Source organism: Lemur catta, chromosome 1, assembly GCF_020740605.2.
Source record: "Lemur catta isolate mLemCat1 chromosome 1, mLemCat1.pri, whole genome shotgun sequence".
Classification (NCBI taxonomy): Eukaryota; Metazoa; Chordata; class Mammalia; order Primates; family Lemuridae; genus Lemur; species Lemur catta.
The window spans coordinates 260,344,822-260,368,117 of record NC_059128.1 but is presented as its reverse complement, the minus strand read 5'-3'; the positions used below and the strand labels follow the sequence as shown (position 1 = coordinate 260,368,117).

Sequence of the window (23,296 nt, the reverse complement as noted above, 5' to 3'; positions counted from 1 at the left end):
AAAGCAGTGATTTGCACATTGGCTAAACCCCAGGAGAACATCATCTAGGATGTTTGAAAAAGCCATGCTTTTGGCAGCCAATTACTAGGTAGGCAATTACATCATTACCATACTAAGATCTATTCAAGGAAAAAAGAGGATCATTTTGTTCTCCAATTTAACTGTCATAAGAGATCCTAAATTGAACAGACCATTTGCCCCCATTTGCTTCAGTCTTCTTTCTATCCTACTTGTCTATATGAATCCATACACTCTATTGGAGAGGAATATAGAAGGATAAGATTCCACTATTAAACCTTCCCCTGATCTTTCCTTAAAAAGAACCAAGTTCCTCCCTACACTTGTGTATTTCTTAAAGCAAGTTCCCAGAAACTATAAAATAAAGAAATCACAATGGATGTGACAGGAAAAACAAGCCTAGTCACCAGAATACATTAGGATCTACTGAAATCTTTCTGGAAAATATTTGACATTTATCTCAGTAATAATTCAGTTGAGACTCTTCAATGAATGCTAAACTACTGAGTGAAAGTTTGTTGAGAAAGAGAATATTTACAAAGTTTCAAACTCTCTGCCTACAAATCATAAAGAGAGAAAGAAGAACTTTACAGTGAAAAACCTAACAGTCACCACGTTAACCAAGGGATCAAAGTTAATATTAACAATGACAAAATGGCAGTGTGAGCCTGACACACTACAGCCTGTGATCTAGCCCTGCCAAAAATGCATGACCTAAATATAATCTTCAAGAAGCATCAGACAAACCCAAACTGAGAGATATTTGTGTAAAATAACTGTTCTATTATCTTCAAAAATGTCTATATCATGAAAGACAAAGAGTCAGTCTCCACATTAAAGGAAATGAAAGAGGCGAGGCAACCAAATACAACATAGGAAGCCTGACTTGCATCTCCTACCAAACGCTGCTCAGGATATTATAGGGACAATTGCAGAAATGTGAACACAGACTGCTTAGTAATGACATTGTGTTAATATTAAATTCCTGAATTTGATAACTGCAGTATGGTAAGAGAATATCTTTTTTCTTAGGAAATAGATCTTGAAGTATTTAAGTGGTAAAGGGGCATGATGTGGGCAACCTACTCTCAAGTGTTTCAGGAAAAAAACTAAGTTACAGAAGTTCTTTGTACCAGTCTTGCAACTTTGAATTTGAACTTACTTCAAAATAAAAAGTTTTTAAATGTTCTGCATTCAGATTTGTTGATGTTAAAACTGTAAAATGTGAATTTCCAAACATGCTTGACAATTTAAATATGCATAACATATATACATCCAAAAATTAAAAGTCCTAAACAAATTACATGAACAGTTTAATATAAGGCAGTCCAAATATCTCTTACAGAAACACATGTATCAGTTAGAAACTATATTCAGCTACATGTAACAGACTCCCATCTAAATTGTAGCTTCAACATTCTGGGGTGTCCCCCCAACAGGCCGCCCAAAAAGATTACACAGCCTGTGCTAGATTCCCAATTCTCCCCTCTCTATATCCACTATCCACACCCTTTGCCATTTTTCACCTCCTGCCTCTAGAGACACAGCATATTTCCTTGTGGCACTGATGATGGGCTTTTAAACCAATGGCATGTTAGCAGACAACATGCAAGGAGACATAAAATGCACTTGCATGGTTGGGCTTGCCCTGTTGAATTTCTGCAACTTCCTCAAGAATGCAACCTAGGTAGGCCACCTGCCTTGAAAGAACGAGGCACATGAAGAGAAGAGCCACCACATCCAACCAGCAAACCTGTGAACATGGTGACAATATTTCAGTATGCCACTGGGTTTTGAGGTGGTTTGTTATGGCAACAGTTGACTCATGCAGAGTGCAATAAGAATACTGAGTATTTTATGGAGAGAAGCAAGGTCTTCGAAATTATGATATGGTTTTTTGGTGTTTTGTTTATCTTTTACTATAAAGTCAACTAAATATCCTAGGAAAAAACCCAAGTGTATCTCCAGCATGATTTGTGTTTTCATAAATTTTTTACTGAAATGAAACAATGAAGAGAAAAAATTGGGGAGGGGTAAGAAAGCTGAATAGAAAAGTAAAGAAAGGTGAAAGAATTTTCTTAGCTAAGTTAGCAAGAAATGGGAAAGAGATCAAGAGGTAAACAATAAGAAAAATTCGAAGTTTAAAGCAGAGAAGCCACCTCATTTGTAAAGATTTCCCCTTTGCTACCGGCATCTTCCAGTTGTGCTTTTTCTGTCTTTGAAATTCTGTACCTTCATTTCCTCCAATTATTAATACTTTTCATTTCTGCTATTTCTGTTGTGATGAAGGCCCTGGCTTGACTTTCAAGGCGTATACCTTCCCATTTACCTAACTTCCAGTCTGTGATATACCCTGGTCCTCAATTAGAAGCATCCTGTGTATGGTTCTCTCCTCCTTGGCTAGCAGTTTCAGATCCAAGATTGATCCAATCCAATCCACGCCCATATCTAGAGCTCCTTTCCTAAATCCCAAGGTCCGCCTTGTATGAATTTCTTATCTACTAAAGCATGGGAAGATGAGTTCAGCCTGTACCCACTGCTATACCAAGAAAGGGAAGAAACAATGTCCAAAGACATCTAGTTGCTTTCAAACATCACAAAAATCAATAAGCCAAAACTATATGCAGGCCTTCAGACTCCTTCCTCAATGTTATTTTTACTGTACAATTACATCTTTAAGTGTCTACCATGTGCAAAATACAGTACTATACACTTCAGGGATAAAGATGTATTGACAATTTCAATAAAAATTAGGAATCAGAGTGTTTCACAGAAATCCCTTCCCTCCCCAGTTGACCCTATCTAACATTGGGGCTTTTTAATGTCTATTTCAATAAAAACAACAGCATACTTAACATCAGTATAACTTTTTGAGGATGAAAAATGGACATTACTGGCCTAAGTCAAGGAAAGAAGATAAGCATTTATTATGCTCTTGCCGTATGACAATGTTGAGGCTCAGAAAACAATACCCCAAAGTATGGCATTTTGGCTTGCTGATTGCTTTGAACAAAGGAGACTGAAAGGCCTCAGAAATAAGCCTCAGAACCAAGGTCTCTCTCTCTGACATTTCCTGACTTTCCCCACTTTCCCTTAGGAAGCACAGGGAGGGGCTCTCTCTGAAGTTCTCTTAACTGAGAGAATTTCATCCAGAAGAAATGAAATTGTCTTAGACCTCTTCCCTGGAATCTACATTAACAAGAGAAGATTAACTCCTATGGCAAGAGAGGAAACTTTTTTAAGTCACCATGCCCAGGACACCATGCCCAGACAGATTTTTCACCTATTATTTCAACTATTCTTCTAAAGGCTATTCCCTGAGAAACTACCTACATAAAACCACCTTTATCTGCAGTGCCGTTCTGTCTCTCATCATCCCATAACTTTGTCGCCACCTCCCCTAGAGCCCAGAGGAACTTTACCACAGGCTATCATCTGCTCTTTGGGCCTACTCATTTCTCCTAAAAAAATCATTTATTTTTCCTCTAAAACTGCCTGCATCCCCCACTTCTCTCTCCTCTGAGAAGAGAGCATTTAAGCTTCAATCATCTGGCCCTTCTTCCAGTCTCATATTTGGTGTGGCTCTTGTGCACATTTGCATGTCAATAAATTTGCATGCATTTTCCTCTTGTTAATCTGTTTACTGTCAGTTTATTTCAGCACTCAATTAATTGAACCTTCAGAGGGAAAGTTTAAACTTCCCTATACCAGACTGTTTTAAATGCTTCCAGGATACAATTTCATTTAATACACACACACACACACACACACACACACACACATCCTCTAGGAAGTTACTCTTATTTTACAGCTAACAGAGACTTCAAGAGATAGTAAGTGCAGAGACAGGAATAAAACCAAGTCTTTCAAATTCCACAGCCCAAGTCCTTTCTATATTTTCTCAACTTTCTCTCTGACACTGGAGATTAAAGATTCAGTAAAAAATGAAAACTCAGTGCAAAAATGCACTATTATGTTGACATAAAATACTCAGATAATGGTAAAAGGCAACTGAAGCATCACTTAACTACAAGGCAGAAAAGATTTCTGTGTCAAGGGGTGAGTGACTCATAAGTCAGTCATTGACTCCTTTAACTGAATTTCCAAATATAAATGAAACTTGGCTCAAGGAAAGAAAATCAAATGTTTCCATCCTCAGGGGGAAAAAAGGCAACCCTTAGAATGACCTTTAAAAAAAAGCTTTCAAATTTTCTAATACTAGAGAAAAAAACCAACATGATAGAAAATCCCATGGCATTCTCAAACTTCAGAATCAAGTGCAGTAAAGCAATGCAAGGCACCAAGTGGTAAGCATTTAAAAGTTACCTACCAATGAGAGCGTTAATTCATTCTATAGACTGCCTTTAAAGTGAGCAACATATATACATCAATTTTTACCTTCTGCATCTACCTGTTAACACTAAACTGCTCCAGTTCATGTTCTCTGACTATACTGAGAAACCCCTAAAATTCACTGATAGAATTTCAAGTACAAAACATGTCTTTCATGTTTATAAATACAAACCTGCCCCTAGCTAGCTATATAAAAAGAAAAAAAACCTTAATCTCCTTTTTGTTGTTGTTGTTAACCTGTAATTTTGACCTTTCACTTCCCTTCAAATGTAATATTCTGCGACCTCTCAGAGGAATTTTCCTATAGTATTATCCTTCTCATGGTTCTTTAAGGGCCCTCCGCATGCCACAGTCTCTACCTCTATCTCCATCCTCACCTTGCACTGCTTTTCCCCATCTTCCTCCTCTTTCATTCAGGGTCTATAAGACACCATTCTCCTTCCTAACGCACAGGTGTCTGCACATTCAGTTATCCTCTGTTGGTATTTCCCTGGCACTTACCACAGGTTACAATAATATACTATGATTAATCACCAGACAATAAGCCCAAAAAAGGAAAGGACTATGTTGCTCATCACTGTACTCCTGGTACCTAGTTCAATGCCTGGCACATGGTAGACAATCAGATATTGATTGAATAAATGAACATAGCAGAATATGCGGAGGTGAACTGGAAAAACATCACAAGACTTGAGCTCATCCACAGGAAAGAGGCACTAATTACTGAAGATGGGAACACTGGGGTGAAGGACACAGCACCCCAAAATATGACCATAGGAGACCAGAATATGCCACTCCAAAATATATTTCTTTGGCATATTTTGAGCTGTTACTGAGAAACTACAGACACAGGCACAGCCCTGAAAAGCTGTCCTTTTGTAAAAAAAAAAAAAAAAAATTATGTCTATATTAGCAAAAGTATCTGCATCAGTAAGAGGGATGCTCTAGACAACTTTTATTACTTGAGAGACTTTTTATCAGGATAACAAGACATCCTTTATTCACCATACATTTCCTCCCCTCTACCTGTCATAACTTTTGTTACCACCACCCCCAGAAGCTACAAGTCCCTATTTCTTTCTGTAGCTCAGGATGCCTCATAATCTTCAATTATCTGACCCTTCTTCAAATATATTTTGTGAGACTTCCATTAATACAAACACAATTAAAATTGTTTTTTTCCTGTTAACCTGCTTTATGTCAATTTAATTTGGAGCCCAGCCAAAGAACTTAGAAGGGTAAAGGGAGGCCATTTTTTGTCCCCTACAGGAACAAGAAACATACACAAATCAGGCCAACTAACTGATAAGTAAACTTTCAAACTTCTAGATTCAAGAAGCATACATAGATCAGGCCCATTTACTAAGCAAACTTGCTATACTTTGTACATTAAATCTAGAATTGCACAGAAGGCTTCATTTCCTAGTTCTTGTCCTATCAATCTTACTTGAATGTTTGTGTAGAACACAATATTGCTGAAATTCCCTATTGCAAATCATCTATATAGTAGTCCCATGAATGGCTCAGGTATGTGCTGTATTTCCTACAGCCACAAAGTGAAGAATCTTTTGGGGTTAACAACACTTTAGCATTAAGATAAATTATTCCTATACTTTTACAGGCATATAAATCTGAAGGTATACTTTTTTATACCTTACTGTCTCCATTAAGGCTTAAAAATGCCAGGAATTCTGAATTTAAAAAATCTCTTCCTATCTTTTTATAGAATCCCAGAACTACAAACATATTAAGCATTCATGTAATCCAGAAAAAAAAATACCTAAGAAAACAAATGAGATACTTTATGAGAAACAGCTAGCAAAGAGCAATGAATACAGTTGGTCCTAGATAAATGTTGATTTCTATTCTCCCCCACCCCAGAGTTCTTCTCCCTACCTGTCACCCAACCTTTCAACCATATCTGCATCATGCCCATGTTCCTTAGAGAACTTCCCAAGCCTACTAACAGGCAGATAAAAGAAATGCATCAAAAATAGAAACTCTAAATGCAATTCTCCCAAAAAATGTTACACAGCACTATAAGCAAAGTTCATACAGAGTTAAATACATTTTAGGGGGTGGGGAGAAAATAAGAACTCATTACCAGGAAACATGGTTTCTATGGGAACATGCATTTTCAGTTTGAAACACCCAACTTGCGAAATCTTTTGGAACACAGTCTACTTTTAAATTAGAGTGTCTATATTCCAAAAAACAAGTAAACAAAATTTTTATGAATCAAATCATATCCCTGAATTACCATCTGCCATTTAAATATGTATTTGACTTGTTTTTCATGCTAATAATTAGATTCTTAATATAGCTTTCTCTTGTCCAATTAAATCTTTACGTATCTCTAGTTTCCATACTTAAATATGCATAATTGACTTACAATCCAAAAATAAGCTCCCATATACTAATAAAACAAATATACTCTAAATAGAACTTTGAAATTAGAAGATTATATAATTCCTAGCAGCTATTTGTATCACAAACAATTCCTTAAAGCAAATACAGCTTTCGGTCATACTACCTACCTATATGTTATACCCTGCAGAATATTAGAAACTCCATTTATCTAGGTATAATTAACAAAGCATTATGCTCTACACCACTTTCTTTCCCAGCCCCATAAAATAGCTATTGGCAGGAATGTCCCAACCTGAAGCATCTCAGCAAACTTTCCCCCATCCAGGGGGCTTCAATCACAACCTCTCCAACAAGAATCAAATCTTAGAGTCCTTTGGCTTTGGGAGGGCCTCTCTGAAATTTATTTCTTCCTTTATTCTTCTCATAACCCTTTAGTAGCCAATCATCTGTTACTAGTCAACACTTCTTTATATTATACCATCACTGTTCTAATTTTTATGTTTTCTGTGTCTTGACTGGACCCTAACTGATATAACTTCCTTAAAAGCAATGTTTGCATTCTAACAATATATTAATAATGTAATTCTGTATTTTTAAAGAATAAATCTCAAAAAAAAATTAGAAAGAAAAAAATTAACCATATATGCTGAGCTCCACCCTAGAACTACTATTTACTGAGTCCATGTAAGGCACTGAAGATTTTATTAAGACATAACTGATTAAATCATTGGCCACTGGTGACAACTCAATGTGTAACCCCTCTCCCCTCCCTAGAGGTTGGGGTGGGGTTGAAAGTTCTCACCCTCTAATCACAGTGGTTAGTTTTTCTGGTGAGTATCACCCATCCATCAGCTACCTAGCCACTCCTCCCCATACTCCCCCCCACCCCCCCTACCAAAGTCATCTTATTAACATACAGAAGACAGTAAATTCCAAGGGTTTTAGAGGCTCCGTGCCGGGAATCAGGGAAAAACACCAAATATTTATTTTTTTATTATACCACAGCCAGCCACATAAAGCCACAAATAGACAACAGAGGGTACAAATCGTTTTATGTTTCTTTGTCCTTCTCTCTTTGCTTGGCATAATACCTTCACAAAGTGCCTATTTATCTTTAACAGTTCATTTCAATCATTACCTCCTCTACAAGACCTTTCCTATTCTTCCTAGATTCTCTTAGTCCTAACTATAATTACCTTATTTAACTTTCAGATCATATGTGCATTTCTGGCTCAAACCACCATCAAACTAAAGGCCATGTGTGTGTCACTTATTTCTCAATCTACTTAAAATAAAGAAAGAATAAATAAGTGGATGGACATGATACTGAGTGGTGACTGGATTATTTAAGAAGAAATGTACACAGACAATTGAAAGTTTGACCCAGAGTTTATGTGAGGATGTAACATTAAACTTATTTTGAACATACAAGCTTGGTAGCAATGAAAATCTATGACTGGGAAAATATACGGTCTCTCAAAGCTTGCAAAGAAGGAGCAGAAAATCAAAGACTAAACCTTGTAAAATTCCCACAGATAAGACATGGAAACACATTATACTACATACGCAGCTAAATTTTTATCACGGTGATAGCTCCATATATAAATAGTTTAAATATATGTATTTAAAGTTCACAGAGCAAAAGTGAACAAGCTCACAAAATTCTTACCCAAGGCCAATAGCAGCTAGGCCTACTTGCTACTGTTTTCTTACATAATAATTCTCAACTTATTTGTGTTTTTAACAAGCTTTCAAATACCAAAAATTTTGGCAACACACTTGAAAAGATTTAAAACCTTCACCACAATAAAGTATAACAACCTAGAGGGGTGGAGGGAGGAATAATTACAATTATTACTCCAGCGTAATAATACTGTCTCACAGTGTCTGCAAAAGCAGTTACCACACTGCACAGGAGTATCTCACTCTCTTGATTGCTCAGGCATTCATATATGTTCACAAGGCAAAGTACTCACAAGTTCTAATAAATATTTGTTTGGCACTAACTTAAAAGTAAGCTGTAATTGTTACCTCTCATTCACAGCAAGTGTATTCCACTCTACACTAAATCACACAACCTGTTCACTTCAACATTGTGCTTCAGACACACTGCAAAAACTACAATTACTGAGGTAGAGGAAAAAAAAAAGTTCTAAACCATTATCAAAACTTGGGGGCATATCTTGTGAAGGTTTTACAACAAAAAGGCCAGCGGGTACAGTGGTGCACACCTGTAGTCCCAGCTATTCCGGAGACTGAGACTGGAGGATCACTAAGCCCAGGAGTTCAAGGTTGCAGTGCACCATGATTGTGTCTGTGAAAAGCCACTGCACAACACATAGAGACTCCATCTCTTAAAAAAAAAAAAAAAAAAAGGCCAAGAATACCACTATAAAATAATGGTTATCAACCGAGTAGCAGGGTAACAGATACAGTACCGATGACAATTGAAATAAAATTTACCCCCAAGAGCTTAATAACATATTACAAGAATATCCTGAAACACATAATTTCCTTACTTGAAGTTGCAAGTGTCAAATTAGCTTCTGCAAAACACTACCATGTGTGAAATTAAGTTAACCTTGTTATTCTGAATTTTCTTAGTTTTGTAGTTTTGGTTACATTTAAGTTATTGGTTGGTCTTTGTGCATAAGAGCTATACAACATAATGTAATTTATGCCTAGTTTATATTTAAGCAAGTTTCAGTAAAACTATAATAAAAATATTTTAATTCAAAGGAGAATCCCTGACACCTTTGAAAAGATTCCAAATCAAGGATAAAAAAATACTGTCATCAGGTGTAGAATTAATGGGGAAAAGAAGGAACTGTTCAATAAAGTTACTGGTTCTTCAGAGGGGAAAATGAATTTGGATACCTACTCAAACAAAATGCAAAAATGAAATCCAAGTGAAATAAGACTTAAATCCCAAAGGCAAAACAAGAAAAAGATTAGAGGGCAATAAATGAGAATATCTTTATGAAACAGGGCATGAAAGTTCAAATGATAAAGGAAACTAATTACACATAAGACTAAATTAAAACTAAGAACTTCTATTCATGAAAAGACACCATAAAGAGAATAAAAAGACATCCTGAAAACAGGAAAAGAAAAACACATATAGTATCGTCCCGCTATCCACGGTTTCACTTTCCCAGGTTTCAGTTACCCGCAGTCAACCATGGTCTGAAAATATTAAACGGAAAATTCCAGAAATAAACGATTCATAAGTTTTAAGTTGTGCATTGTTCTGAGTATCATGACGAAATCTCACCCCATCCATCCAGGACATGAATCATTCCTTTGTCCAGCATATCCACGCTGGATATGCTACCTGCTCATTAGTCACTTAGCAGGCCACTCAGTTACCAGATATTTTGAGAAAGAGACCACATTCACATAACTTTTATTAGAGTATAACATTATAATTGTTCTATTTTATTATTAGTTATTGTTGTCAATCTTTTAATGTGCCTAATTTATAAATTAAATTTTATCATAGGTATATATGTATAGGAAAAAACACAGTATAATAGGGTTCAGTATGATCCACGCTTTCAGGCAATACACTGGGGGTCCTGGAACATATCCCCCATAAATAAAGGAGGACTACAGTAAATGGAAAAACAAAAGTCATATCTAGGCTATAAAGAACTACTTCAAATCAGAAAGAAAAAGGTTAATAACCCAAAGAAAAAAGACAGGAGAAACAAATATGAATTTCACAGAAAAGAATCACAATGGTCCATAAATACATAACCAAATAGTTTATCAACAACAGTAGAATGGTTATGCTGTAGTATATCCAGAAGTATAAATGAACTACAACATAAAAATTTTCAACAAAATATTAGCAACCTAGGAATAGAAGGAAACTTCCTCAACCTTATAAAAGGCATCCACAAAAAGAAGTACAGCTAAAATCATACTTGATAGAAGACTGAACGCATTCCATATATAATGGAGAACAAGGCAAGGATGCCTGTTATCAGCCCTTCTATTCAAGATTTTACAGAAGACCCCAAAGAATACAATAAAAAATACATAAAGATTATAAATAAACTATTAGAATAAGTGAATTTAGCAAGGTCACAAGATACAAAAGCTTAATATAAAAAAATCAACTATATTCTATTATACATACTAGCAAAGAACAATTGGAGTATAAAACTAAACAAAAAATATCATTTACAATAATATCAAAAAACATAAGCTCTAACAAAAGATGCAAAGACCTTTAAAATACACTGTTGAAAAATTAAAGAAAACCTAAATAATGGAGAAATATAGTATGCTCTTGGATTGAAAGACTAAAATATTGTTAAGATGTCCATCCAGTCAGAACTGATCCACAAATTCAACGAAATTCTATTCAAAAATCCCAGCAGGCTCTTTGTCCAACTGTCTAAAGTGCTTTGGAATATTATTTGGGAAGGCAAAAAGACCTAGAATAGCCAAAGCAATTTTTTAAACAAGAACAAAGATGAAGAACTTACAATTACTAAGATACCCAGACCCAGCTCAGAAGCCTCACAGGAAAACACAGAAAACACCAGACCACCAGCCCAGTGTCTTCATAGCTCCACCTCCAGGAACAGAGACATTTGATTTTGCGTATATTCTGACATGAAATAAGACACATAAGCTTCTGTATATGCGAGTGTGGTTCTCATGTTGGTGTTTTCATAGCAACAGGTCCTGGCCACTAACGGTGCATCATTCCTGGTCTGTCTCTCCACACCCGTCCCCCACACATCCATCCTGCTTTGGTCAGGACCTAGCTGTCAGCTCTGCAGCCAATTCTGACCCAGTGGCCCAGTGCCCCTCACCACACCCCACCCACTTCCAGGATGAACAGCCACAACAAAAACCCAACATATATAGCGGGGTTTTTTCAGTTCAAATCAGAGTCCTCTTCTTGCTTGTCTTTGCAGGGACCAAAAACTGTTAAAAAAAAAAAAAAAAAAAATCTTTCCCTGCCCAATTTACTTACCTCTCCACAACTCAACCCACCCCTGCCACTGGTCCTCCAAGTTATTTTCAAACTTCTAAGCCAACTAAAATGTGAAAGAATTTTTGTACACTGTGTAATGAAATAAGCATCAAATATATCTCTCCTGTGTGTGCAACTAATTATTGAAAAGGTAAATTTAATGTTTAGTTTCGGGCATGATGAAGAAATGGGTTCCCATTCTTCAGCAAAGTCTTTTTGTCAGGTGTTAGTTTTTAAAAAGTGAAGAAAAAATGTGCAATTTCATTTTGGTTTATAAAATACCTGCACTTCGAACTGAAGTGTTTCCCTTTAGCATTATCTTTAAGATTTTTGTCATTTCCAGGCTTGGAAGAATAGGCAGCAACCGTTATTGCTGATCCATAAGAGTGTAAAACTGGATAATTCAAAAACTGGCCAATAAGCACATGAAAAAGTCCAAAACCATCAGTCATTAGGGAACTAGAATACCACAATGAGGTAATACTATATATTAACTAAATGGCTAACACATAAAAGATTAACAATGACAAGTGTTGATAAAAATGTAGAACTGGAATTCTCATATACTGCTAATGGGAATGTACACTGATACAATCATTTTGAATAAAAATTTAGTAATATAACAATTCTATGTATTTGCCCAAGAAAAATGCAAATGTTTACTCAAAGATCTGCTTACAAATGTACCCAAAACAATATTATACATAAGAGTCAAAAACTGGGAACAACCCAAAAGTCCATCAACAGTACATGTTTACACAGATATAGGAATATTCTTATAATAAAATATTAGCAATAAAAAGAAACTACTGATACATGTAAGAAAACATGGCTGAATATCAAAAACATTTTGCTGAGCAAAAGAAGCCAGATGCAAAAAAAAAAGAAATTTTGCATAAATCCATTTTTGTGAAGACCCAGAACAGCCAAAACTGATCTATAGTAATAAAATAAAATCAATAGATCAATGCTTGCCTGGAATTAGGAGGGTGATAGTGAATGAGAAAGATGACACAAGAAAATTTTGGAGAGTGACAGAAATATTCTATACGTCCAAATTTATCTAATTGTACACTACAAATGTAAATTATACCACAGTTACATTAACTTAAAAAAAAGTCAAGATAGCAGCTGGTGGGGTGTGAAAGGGGCTGCCTGGGTGAGGGAAAAAGGAAACTTCCAGGACAATAAGATATTCTGTTTCATGTCTAGAGTGGTACAAAGGATAGTCATCTTATTATACTTCTTTAAGTTATACATAAGTTTTCATATGATATGTTTAGTCCAAGAAAAATTCTTTCAGAAGTCATTCATACACAAATATACAAACCAAAAAAAAAAAAAAAAGAAAGAAAGAAAAAAAAAGAAATAGGAAGATTGCAACTGTAGCTCATGCAATCATTTCCCGACTCCTTAATGCATTGATTCAACAAATATAAAGATGACTAAATTTGCCCCACAGGAGTAAGAGGAACAAATATCCCACCTATGTACCTGAAACTTGGGGTTTCCATATAAATGCTGGCTGAGAAAGCCTGAAGGAGGAGACAGCTCCTCTACAAGGAAAACATGTCAATGCAATGATGGAGAGAAACACCTGAAACATAAGAAACCCAGTGTTCAAAAACTATGCTCCCATATTAAACTGAGTGTACTATGATAATTCAATCCCTAAAGGACCCCCTCAGTCAATTTACACAAATGCTAAGGGCACTCTCACCTTTAAGAATACTAATTAACTTCAACCAGTGGTCCTCAAACTTTAAGTGCAGAGGAATCATCTGAGATTCTTATTAAGAATGCTACAGCCCGAATCCCCAGTCTTGAAACAACAGGTATGAGGTAAGGCACAGAAATCTGCACTTTAGCAAGCACTGAAGGTAATGAAGATAGTTAAAAAAAACACACAACCACACTGTAAGAAACTCTCATCTAAACCTACAATAACAAGACTAAAAATACAAGGAAAACATTGCTGGACACTTCAAATATCTAGCAACTCAGAGAACCAAACACAGAAAATAAAGCAGAATTAATCAAGAGGAGGAAAAAAGAGAAAACTTAGAAAAAGTACTTATCACATACATAAAACAAGATGTAATGACAAGGAAAACATTCTTACAAATTAACACAGGTCTGCCAAAATAAATGCAAGGGATCATCCTTTTATAAATTCAACTTTCACATGATCTACTTGTCCACTTTACATAGTGACATTCCTAAACTGGCTTTCACAAGCCAAATTTGGTCCTCCATACACAACATAAATCAATAATTATATATTATATTTGCAGAAAAAAAGCAGACAACTGCTTCAGGTCAGTGCGATGGCAATTCTATGACATTAGAGAGTAAAATTGTGCTGTACTGTCATGGGAAGAAGGACTCTGTAACCACTCATACTCTAAGCACATCAGGGCAAAAATCAATGATTATGGAGCGGCCCCTGGAGAAGGAAATGAGTGAGGGCCAATCATAAAAATCCAAGTGCTTTGCCTGACTTTACAGTACCTAGGATGACAAAGAAGTAGCTGACAAACCAGCTCCCCATCCACCCCCAGGATGCCTGGAGTGAAAGCTTTCACAAGGGTCACCAGGACCCAAAGGAAAAGTACCTGCAGGCATCAAAATTAAAAGTACTACAATATGTTTTAGTTAAACAGAATCCACTTTATAAGTTTGTACAGCTTACACATGTAAATATTTTAGTAGTACATAAGGTACAAAAGTAGGGAACTGCCTTTTAATATAAGCACTAAGACAATAATATTCATTATCATCACATCTAAGCATTATTACTGGTATTAGCTAATACAAAATGAAATTACAGGCGTAAAAATTGAAAATATGTAAGTAAAACTCATTATTTATTTATGGTATCTTTTATATAGAAAATCCAAAATTATCTCTGGAAAAAGTATTAGAAAAATTTAGCAAGGTAGCTAGATATAAGATTAATATACAAAAACAGGTTGCATTTGTACAAATCAATAAAAAAAAAATCTTTAAAAGCATCACTATATAATAGTTATCAGAAATTACCAACTATGTAGGACAAAAGATGTGTAAGAATTTTATAAGCAAAATTATAAACTATAAGATATATTAAAGATGACCTAAATAAAAGTACAAATATACCCTGTTCATGGATAGAAAGACTCAGTATCATAAAGATGTTAATGATCCCAAATTGATCCACAGATTTAATGAAATTAATCAAAAAACCAAACAGGATTTTCCAGAGAACTTGGTACAAGTATTCTAAAATTTCTAAGGAAAAGTGCCATGATACCTCTGAAAAAAAAGGAACAAAGACAAGGAACTTATTTTTCTGGTAGCAGATATTATTATGAAGCAACAACAATGAAAACAGGATGGTATTCACAAAATGAATGATGAAACAGAACAGAGCCCAGGAAAAAAAACAAATATTTTACATAAAAATTTCATATAAATGGCTATCAATTCAGTGAGCAAGAGAATTAACTCTTCAATAAAGGAAGGTTAACAAAAATAAATTTTTTAGGTCACATGTAATTGAGCATCCCAAATCTAAAAACCTAAAATGCTCCAAAATTCAAAATTTTTTGAGCATCAACATGACACTCAGAGGAAATGCTCATTGGAACATTTTAAATTTTGGATTTGGGATGATCAACCAGGTAAGTATAATGCAAATATTCCAAAATCTGAAAAATACCGAAATCCAAAACACTTCTGATCCAAGCATCTCAGTAAGGTATACTCAACCTGCATACAGTAAAAATTAAATTGTATTCCTACTTTATACCACGTATAAAACTCAAGTGCAGATGAAATAAGGTCTAAAATGTTGCAAATCTAACTATTAAAACTCATAGTAGAAAATAGAGATGAATACAGCTTTTAGATTTTATAGTGGAAAAAACTTCTTAAATTTTTAAGTTAAAACAACTAAAATAAAAAATACGTACCTTCAGAAATTCACATAGATGCAATAAATAAGAAATCAAGGAAGGATGAACATAGGACTCATGATGACGACAATCTTAAATAAGAGGGATGGAATGAGGGGACAATATGGTTAGATATAGGTCATTACCAAAGTTCTAGCTTTTGTTTTCAGCAGGAGGTTCATGTGTGCTTATTATTTAATAAGAAATTTAATAAATGAAAAACATCTTCATGAGCAGTTGATCATGAGACAACTGTTATAATTAATTCAATTCTATGTACTTCAGAACCAACTAAAAATGTATATTATTGAAAACAAACCCCCAAAACAGTATCTGACCACCTATAGAGGTGGAAAATATAGAACGGGCATTACAAAAATAATAATCTAAATGGTCAAACTAAGAAATTACCCTAGCACACAGATTATATAGGGAGAGGAAAAAAAATTTTAAGGTAACGAAGAAAGATGGGTGGCATCTATAATTTAGATAATGTAGTTCTAAAAGAAAAAAAAAATAGAATAGAAGCAATAATTTTAAAATATATATCTTTGTCCTGAGAACATGAAGTTTTCAGATCAAAAATCTTAGGCAGGACTGTTAAAAAGGTGCATACTTAAACATATGCTAGTGAAATTTCTGACCTCTTAAAACCAAAGTGAAAATCTTACAAGCTTGCAGAGAGTTAACAACTTATCTACAAAAAAACAGAACAAAAAAGCAGAGTTGCCTCAAACCATCAAAAAGCATTATACAATACAAAAAAAGTTAACATCAGTCAAGTGTTAAAAATTAATTAGCTACTAATAATCTGCTCATAATACAATTAAGAAAATTTCTCACTTAGAATTACAATTCCATGTTATCTCAACAAAGCCAAGAATACTCTAAGAAAAAACATACTAAAATGTCTTATCTAAATGGGGACTAGTGGAGGAAGAAAAACAATTATTAATTTTTTTATATATGTCAGAAAAATATGTTGAAATACACTTGTTTAAAAATAAAAGAATAGAAATAAAAAAGAATGTTAAAGGCAACGGTAGGTAGGAGTGGTGATACAATGAAAACTTGATCCATCAAAACTGAATGGAGAAAACAAAATAAATGGAAAATCAGTGACAATAAAAGATTAAATTTATCAGTTATCACCATATGTGAATGGTTAAATTGTAAAAGACAAACAACAACACAAGTTTGGATTAGATCCATTAGAAATACAAATAGAACATATCTCAGAATTTAAAAGATCAAGAAAAAAATATGAAATATTTAAATAACACTATTTGTTCATTTCATATATAAATATAAAACTCTGTAACTTTCAGAAAATATACATACTTTTCATATACTCATCAAAAATCTCATGTATTTGGTCACAGAAATGTTAAATTTCTAAAGCTAATAAAAATCATATTCTCTAAACATAGTCCAATGAAACTAAAAATCAACAATACTTCAAAAATGCCATCTTGGAAAGTAAACAAAAAACTTTTATTTAAGAAAATCAAATCCAAAACAAAAACCAGACGAAAATTCAAAGCCCAAAATGCTTTCCATTAGTAAATATAATAGGAAATTCACTATATGTTGTGTTCAGGTTATAAAAAGAATAATAAACACCAAAGAAGGTAGAAAGATGAAATTATTAAAGACAAAAGTAAAAATAAATAAATTAGAAAACAAAACAGAACTAATAAAACAAACAAAGCTGGATTTTGGAAAGACCAATAAAATGAATCAGCACCTGGCAAACATTACTAAGCACAAACAGGAATAAGGCGGATGTATCTATATATACACGATTTAAGAAAAACTTTAGACCAACAAAGACAGAAACCTAAATGAAATGAAAAACTGTCTGGCTAGACTTTCTAGAACTATAGAACATTTTTAAAATTTCACTCCAGAAAAAGCAAAAAATCTAAAAGACAATAAATAAAATTGAGAAAGTTTATCTAAAATATGCTCTAAATAAGAGCTCAGGCTTGATACAGTCATAATCACCAATCTTCAAAGTAAAATGTACTTCAGTTGAACCACATCTAATTTTTTAAATCAAAAATGATCATATGCCACCAATTTTGAATGGCTCAACCTAATCCTACACTAAACAATTCCAAAAGCACAGGAAAACAAAAAGCTTTCTAATTACTTTATGAGTTAACCTTATATTAGTAGCCTATATGTACACAAGCAAACTTGTAACCAATCTAATCAAAAAATCCTAAGGGGACTGGTTCCAGAACCCTCAAGGATACCAAAATCTGTGAATCCTCAAGTCCCTTACATAAAATGATACAGTATTTGCAACATATAACCTACACACATCCTCCAGTATACATTAAATCATCTCTAGATTACTTATAATGCTTAATATAATGTAAATGCCACGTAAATAGTTGTACTGTTTAGGGAATAATGACAAGAAAAAAAACTCTGTACATGTTTAATACAGACACAACCATTCTTTTTTTTTTTTTTTGAGAATATTTTCGATCTACAGTTGGTTGAATCGTGGATACAGAAGGCCAATTGTATACTAAATCCTAAGTTAAAATTTAGTATATTAAATTTGGGAATACATTTCTTAAAAAAGCATCATGACCAATTAGAGTTTTACCAGAAATTCAAGGATAGTCCAAACAATAGAGTTTTATGGTTAAGAGCAGGGATTTATGAGTCTCATAACCCTGAGTTTAAATCCTACCTCCAACACATACTAGGGATGGGTTTTCTAACACTATTTACTCAGCTACAAGAAAGGGCAAAAATAGTGCTCACTTCACAAAGTGGTTGGGAAGATTAAATAAAAAAAATTCATAAGACTCTTACATAGTGCTATACACATGTTACATAGTAAATAAGCATGTATGTTGTCTACAATTCTTATTTTATTGACAAAATATCATATCATTCATTGAAAAGAGACATTTGATTAAAAGTCAATATCTAAATGTTTTTAAAACATTTATAAAACTTAGGAATATAAGGAAATTTCCATATCATGAGGAAATAATACATAACAGAAACATTAATCCTAATAATCTTAGCTACAGCAGTAAAATAAGAAAATGAAAAAAGTAGTATAAATAATGACAAGAATTGATGAGAATTCATTAAGAAGGCTGGATACAATGCTAATATACAAATCAAAATTAGGTGAGAAAGGAATAAGCAGCTGGAACCCTCTCTGCCCAAATCAAACCTTATGCTAATAACAAGATAACCAACTGATTCCTGGTAAAGAATATCCCTTTTATGTAACATTTAAAGTGATTTAATAATGTTAACTGTCAAATGCTGTCTTGTATATTTTTATAACCTGAGATGATATCTAAATTGGAAAATACTACATGTCATTTTAACTAAGAAATTTACCCTGAATCCAGTTTGTATGGTTTTTCAAGTTTTAACTCTGAACTTGGTTAATCTGGGACATCCTTTCCACCTACCCACCACCATTTATGTAATTAAATGAAAGTTGACTGCAGACCCAGAAGATTACTCTGCCTCCATCCTCTACTATTTCTTTTTTTCATCCTCCCTATACAAAATAAATGCTTACTTAGCTCCATGAAATACTCTGATCTAAAGAAGTTGCTCAAGTCTAATCATACCAACTTTAAGGCTTTAGAAGATTCAGAACCATTTAATGACTTGCCAAAGGTCACAGTAAGTTGATTTAGATCTAAGCCACATCCTCTCTTCACTACCATTGCCTATTTTCCTAGCATGAGCACAGTTTCAAGCCTTTGTTGTTTCTCAATAATTTTTAAATCTTGAGATTCAGTTAAGGAACTAAAATAAGTACTGTACTTGCATTCCTTCTGAAATCCATTCACTCATTATTCCATTCATTGAATATTTGCTGAGTCCTACTAAGTGCAAAGCACTATTCTAAACACTAGAGTGAAACGATACAGGCAAAGTACCTACCCTTAGGAAACTAATATTTATTCAAATCAGAAGGATGGATTTAATGTAAATAGTACCCTGTTCATTTTGCTCTAAAATTAGTTTGGTCTCTGGGAGGACACCTCCTAATGCTACCCTATAGAATCCTCATTTGGAACTTGAATCTATGTATCAAATTTCTGAGATCTAAGGCTCCTACACTTAGGTAAATATCAAGCACAAACGCCAAAGATACACATCTAAGACAAAAATTACCACAGGATTTAACTGTAGTTAATCTGCTGCCAACTCCACCTCACCTGTAACATCTAAACCTCAGAAAAGCAGCTCTCTGCAGTTTTACTATATCTCATAACTCTCAGCTTGGCCAAACTCCAGCAATCAACCAAAGAACACATCAAAGAGAAAGGCAGCACCTTGCTTCATCATACTACACTGTGACAAAGACTGATAAACTTTGTAGTTTAACGAAAAACTAATGAAAGTTTTGCATAGTGCCACTTTTTTAAAAGATTATTAATCTTACATCATTCTGCAAAAAAAAAAAAAAAATCTTGAAAATCTGGGAAACCATTCCAAACACCATAATATAGCTATTTACCTAAAACTTACAAGCACAGGTACACACACACACAATTTTTTTAAAGAGAGCAGAAAACCGGCTAAAATTCTGGCTGTGCAATATGCCCTAGACACCTCTCCTTTTACTGATAATCCATTAAATTTCTAAGTGAAAACAGTTTCACTTTTGTTTCTTCTAAGTATGAAGTTCACTTCCCAGTTACTAGCTTGAAGTCCACTTCCTGGTAACTAGCTTGATGGATGTGTAAATCTGTCAATTTATTTGAGGTAGACGGCTTAATGTATTTATGTACATATAAATATTTTTAAAATAGTTCTAAGATAAGTAACAAAGTAATAGTGTATTAATATAGAAAGCAAACACACATTTAGGTGTTCCTTTAAAAAAAAACCTAAATATCATGATGGAAGTATAAAAATACACTATGCTGCTCTAAAAAGTTTCCCCAATATCAACTAAATGATCTAAAACACACACACACACCCTACAAACAGCACCATGATGGTAATATTTTGAATTAACTACACCCTTTGTTAAACTAGGAAATTGGACTTGACAGCCAAGATCACTTTCAGTAACTTGATTCTTGATTCTACAATTTTACGTACAACCTCTGACTCACACAATAGAGCCTGCATTAAATGATTCTATGCTAAAAAAGCAGGTTAGTCAAAATCAACTTAAAAAAAAAACTCACAAACTTACAAAGTTCTTAATATTGTTCAAACTTGAGATGTGAAAAATATGAGCTAGATTTGAAACAGATTTTAATATTCAACACTGCAAACAATTATAAACAAATGATACCAAACATCTTAAATATTGCTTAGTATTCATGACCATGGGATCCTTCCTAAACTTTAACTCTACCACATACTCAACATCAAGAACTAAATTTTAAGGTATGCAAAATAGAATAGAGAACATTAGGAGGTAAACTGTTTTAAACTCCCATTAAGTTTTGAATTATTTCACTGTAAATAAGTTGCAGTCTGTAACAATTTTCTAAATTTACTAGTAACATCAACATACGAGAGTTTCAAAAACAACTTTCTCAAGCTGACTAAAATAACAATGCACTATCCTTGCTTTCCAAACTCCTTGAGCATCTTCAATTACTTCAAAGTAGTATCATAAAATTCTAAAAATAATCTCAAAGCAAAAATGTAGCAGGCTATAAGTATACAGATAGTCCATTTTAGGACAGTTGGCCCTACATCCAAAGTCAAGCACAGGTAGGATATTACTACGGTAAAACTACAACAGGGTGGGGCATTCATTACTCACCCAAATAAACCAAACACTGCTTTGGTGGTTTGATCACAGTAAACCCTAATTACCCTCTAATTATAACACAACTAAGGCAATGTTTTTCCCTCTTGCCCAAAATGCTTCTCACTCAAATGAAAAAAAAAAAAAATTAAGTCATGCCCAACTACTCTTTAGGCTACAGTGAAAGCCATGATAGTGCACATAAGATTCTGACAGCAAAATCTGTACGAGCAGGATAATCTCTTACTATTCATTTTAAAACACTTCTTTTTTTGCTTTAGTGAGTGACCATTTGAATGTATGACTGACCCAAGTGTAAAGGGTGAACGATGCAACAAGGTCAAACTTAGGGGACAAAAGATTCCTGGAATAACATGGCCAGAAAGGTTTCCTGTCTTAAGAACGGTTTCTATATTCATAGAAAAAGAAAGAAACCGAAAAAGGAAAAGAAACCAACCAAACCGTCTACTTCTAAATAGAGTCCACCTGGCCAGTGTACAAACCCCGCAAGGCAGATAATTCAATTTTGGTGGAAACCTTTTTTTTTTGCAAAATAGCAGGCCTGGAATACTACCTTCCACACACAAACTGTGTTTACGAGGGATGACAACTAGCTCTTTCCTTTTTTTTTTTTAAAGGAAGGAGAATAAAGTTTAATTAAGAAGCACTGGAGGAATGTGAGGGTCGCTCTCAATACCTGGCACCGCCTGCTACCAGAAAACAATCGGCAGAAAGAAGTGGACTCAAACCCTCCAACTACACCCCGCTCCCCACACACAGCCTGGCCCTGGGCGACGCCCCCACAGCGAGCAGCGGGAACGAGGGGTGGCGGAGGGGGAAGCCCGGGGCAGGCGAGGCCCGAGCGGCGGCGGGAGGGGACGGCACGTCGGCAGGAGCGGGGCCGGGACGGCTCGCGGCTCGCCTCACCTTCTGCGCCGCGCTCTGCTGCAGCACATTCTGCTCCACGGTCATGGCCCCCGCGGCGGCGGCGTCCGGCTCCTCGCGCCTCGGCCGGTACTGGCCGCCGCGCTCCGCCGAGCGCCAGGGAGCGGCACGGACGGCCGGGGAGGACAGCGCCTCCGCCAGCCAGGCGCGAAGGCGATGGCGGCCGGCGCGCGCGGGCACCGTGGGCAGACGGCGAGGCGCGGGCTGCGAGGGCCACGGCGGCCGCACCTTTCCTCGCGGCCGGCCTCAGAGAGGCTTGTCCGCGGCGGCCCGGGCCATGAGCGGGCGGCGGACGCCGGGGCGGGGGAGGGCGCGAGTGAGTCGGGCAGCGTCACGCGTTCGCGCGCTCTTTCCCTGGCGGCTCGCGGGCCACTGCGGGGAAGGGAGAGAGGGGACGAGGGAGCGGCCGGCCGGAATGGCGCTGTCCTCCTCCCTCCCCGACTCCACCTCCCCTCCCCGCCCCCAACAGCCGTCACCGCCCCCACCCGGCGGCTCCTCCCCCGCAGAGCCCCGCCCTCCTGCCGCCCTAACCCTACATTGTGACCCGCGGGGCGGTGGGGCGGGGCGGGGCCGGCGCGTAGCCCCGCCCCCGAGCAAGCCCCGCCCCCGGGGCCGCCCCGCCCGCCCGGCGCGGGCCAGGCGCTCCCCCGTGGGGTGAGGGCGAGCCCGCGGGCCGGGCCCGGGAGCCGCCCCTGCGGCAGGTTGCACCGACGTCCGCGCTAGACTCTGCAAAGCTCCGAGCAGAGGCCGGAGGGCAGTGCCCCACCCTGCGACCAGGATGTGTCCGATCGCCGTCTTGCCCAAAGCCTCCAAAACAAACATTTCCCAACCTGCCTGTAACGTCCAAAAACTACGCAGGGTCCTGAACTCCCTGTCGTTTCTATGTCACTCGTTCCTCTCCTTGCCTTT

The 23,296-nt window shown here is 36.1% G+C and overlaps 1 protein-coding gene across 2 annotated transcripts in view; it reads right to left on the bottom strand.

The window, feature by feature from the left end:
- The window catches only part of USP25 (ubiquitin specific peptidase 25), a 134,050-nt gene extending 111,246 nt beyond the window's left edge, over positions 1 to 22,804 (bottom strand). For both annotated transcript variants that reach the window (XM_045540473.1, XM_045540474.1), the window contains exon 1: positions 22,370 to 22,804. In XM_045540473.1, the coding sequence (XP_045396429.1) occupies positions 22,370 to 22,414 (45 nt within the window). In that variant the 5' untranslated portion in view covers positions 22,415 to 22,804. The remainder of the gene's footprint in view (positions 1 to 22,369) is intronic.
- Positions 22,805 to 23,296: the final 492 nt, after the last annotated feature.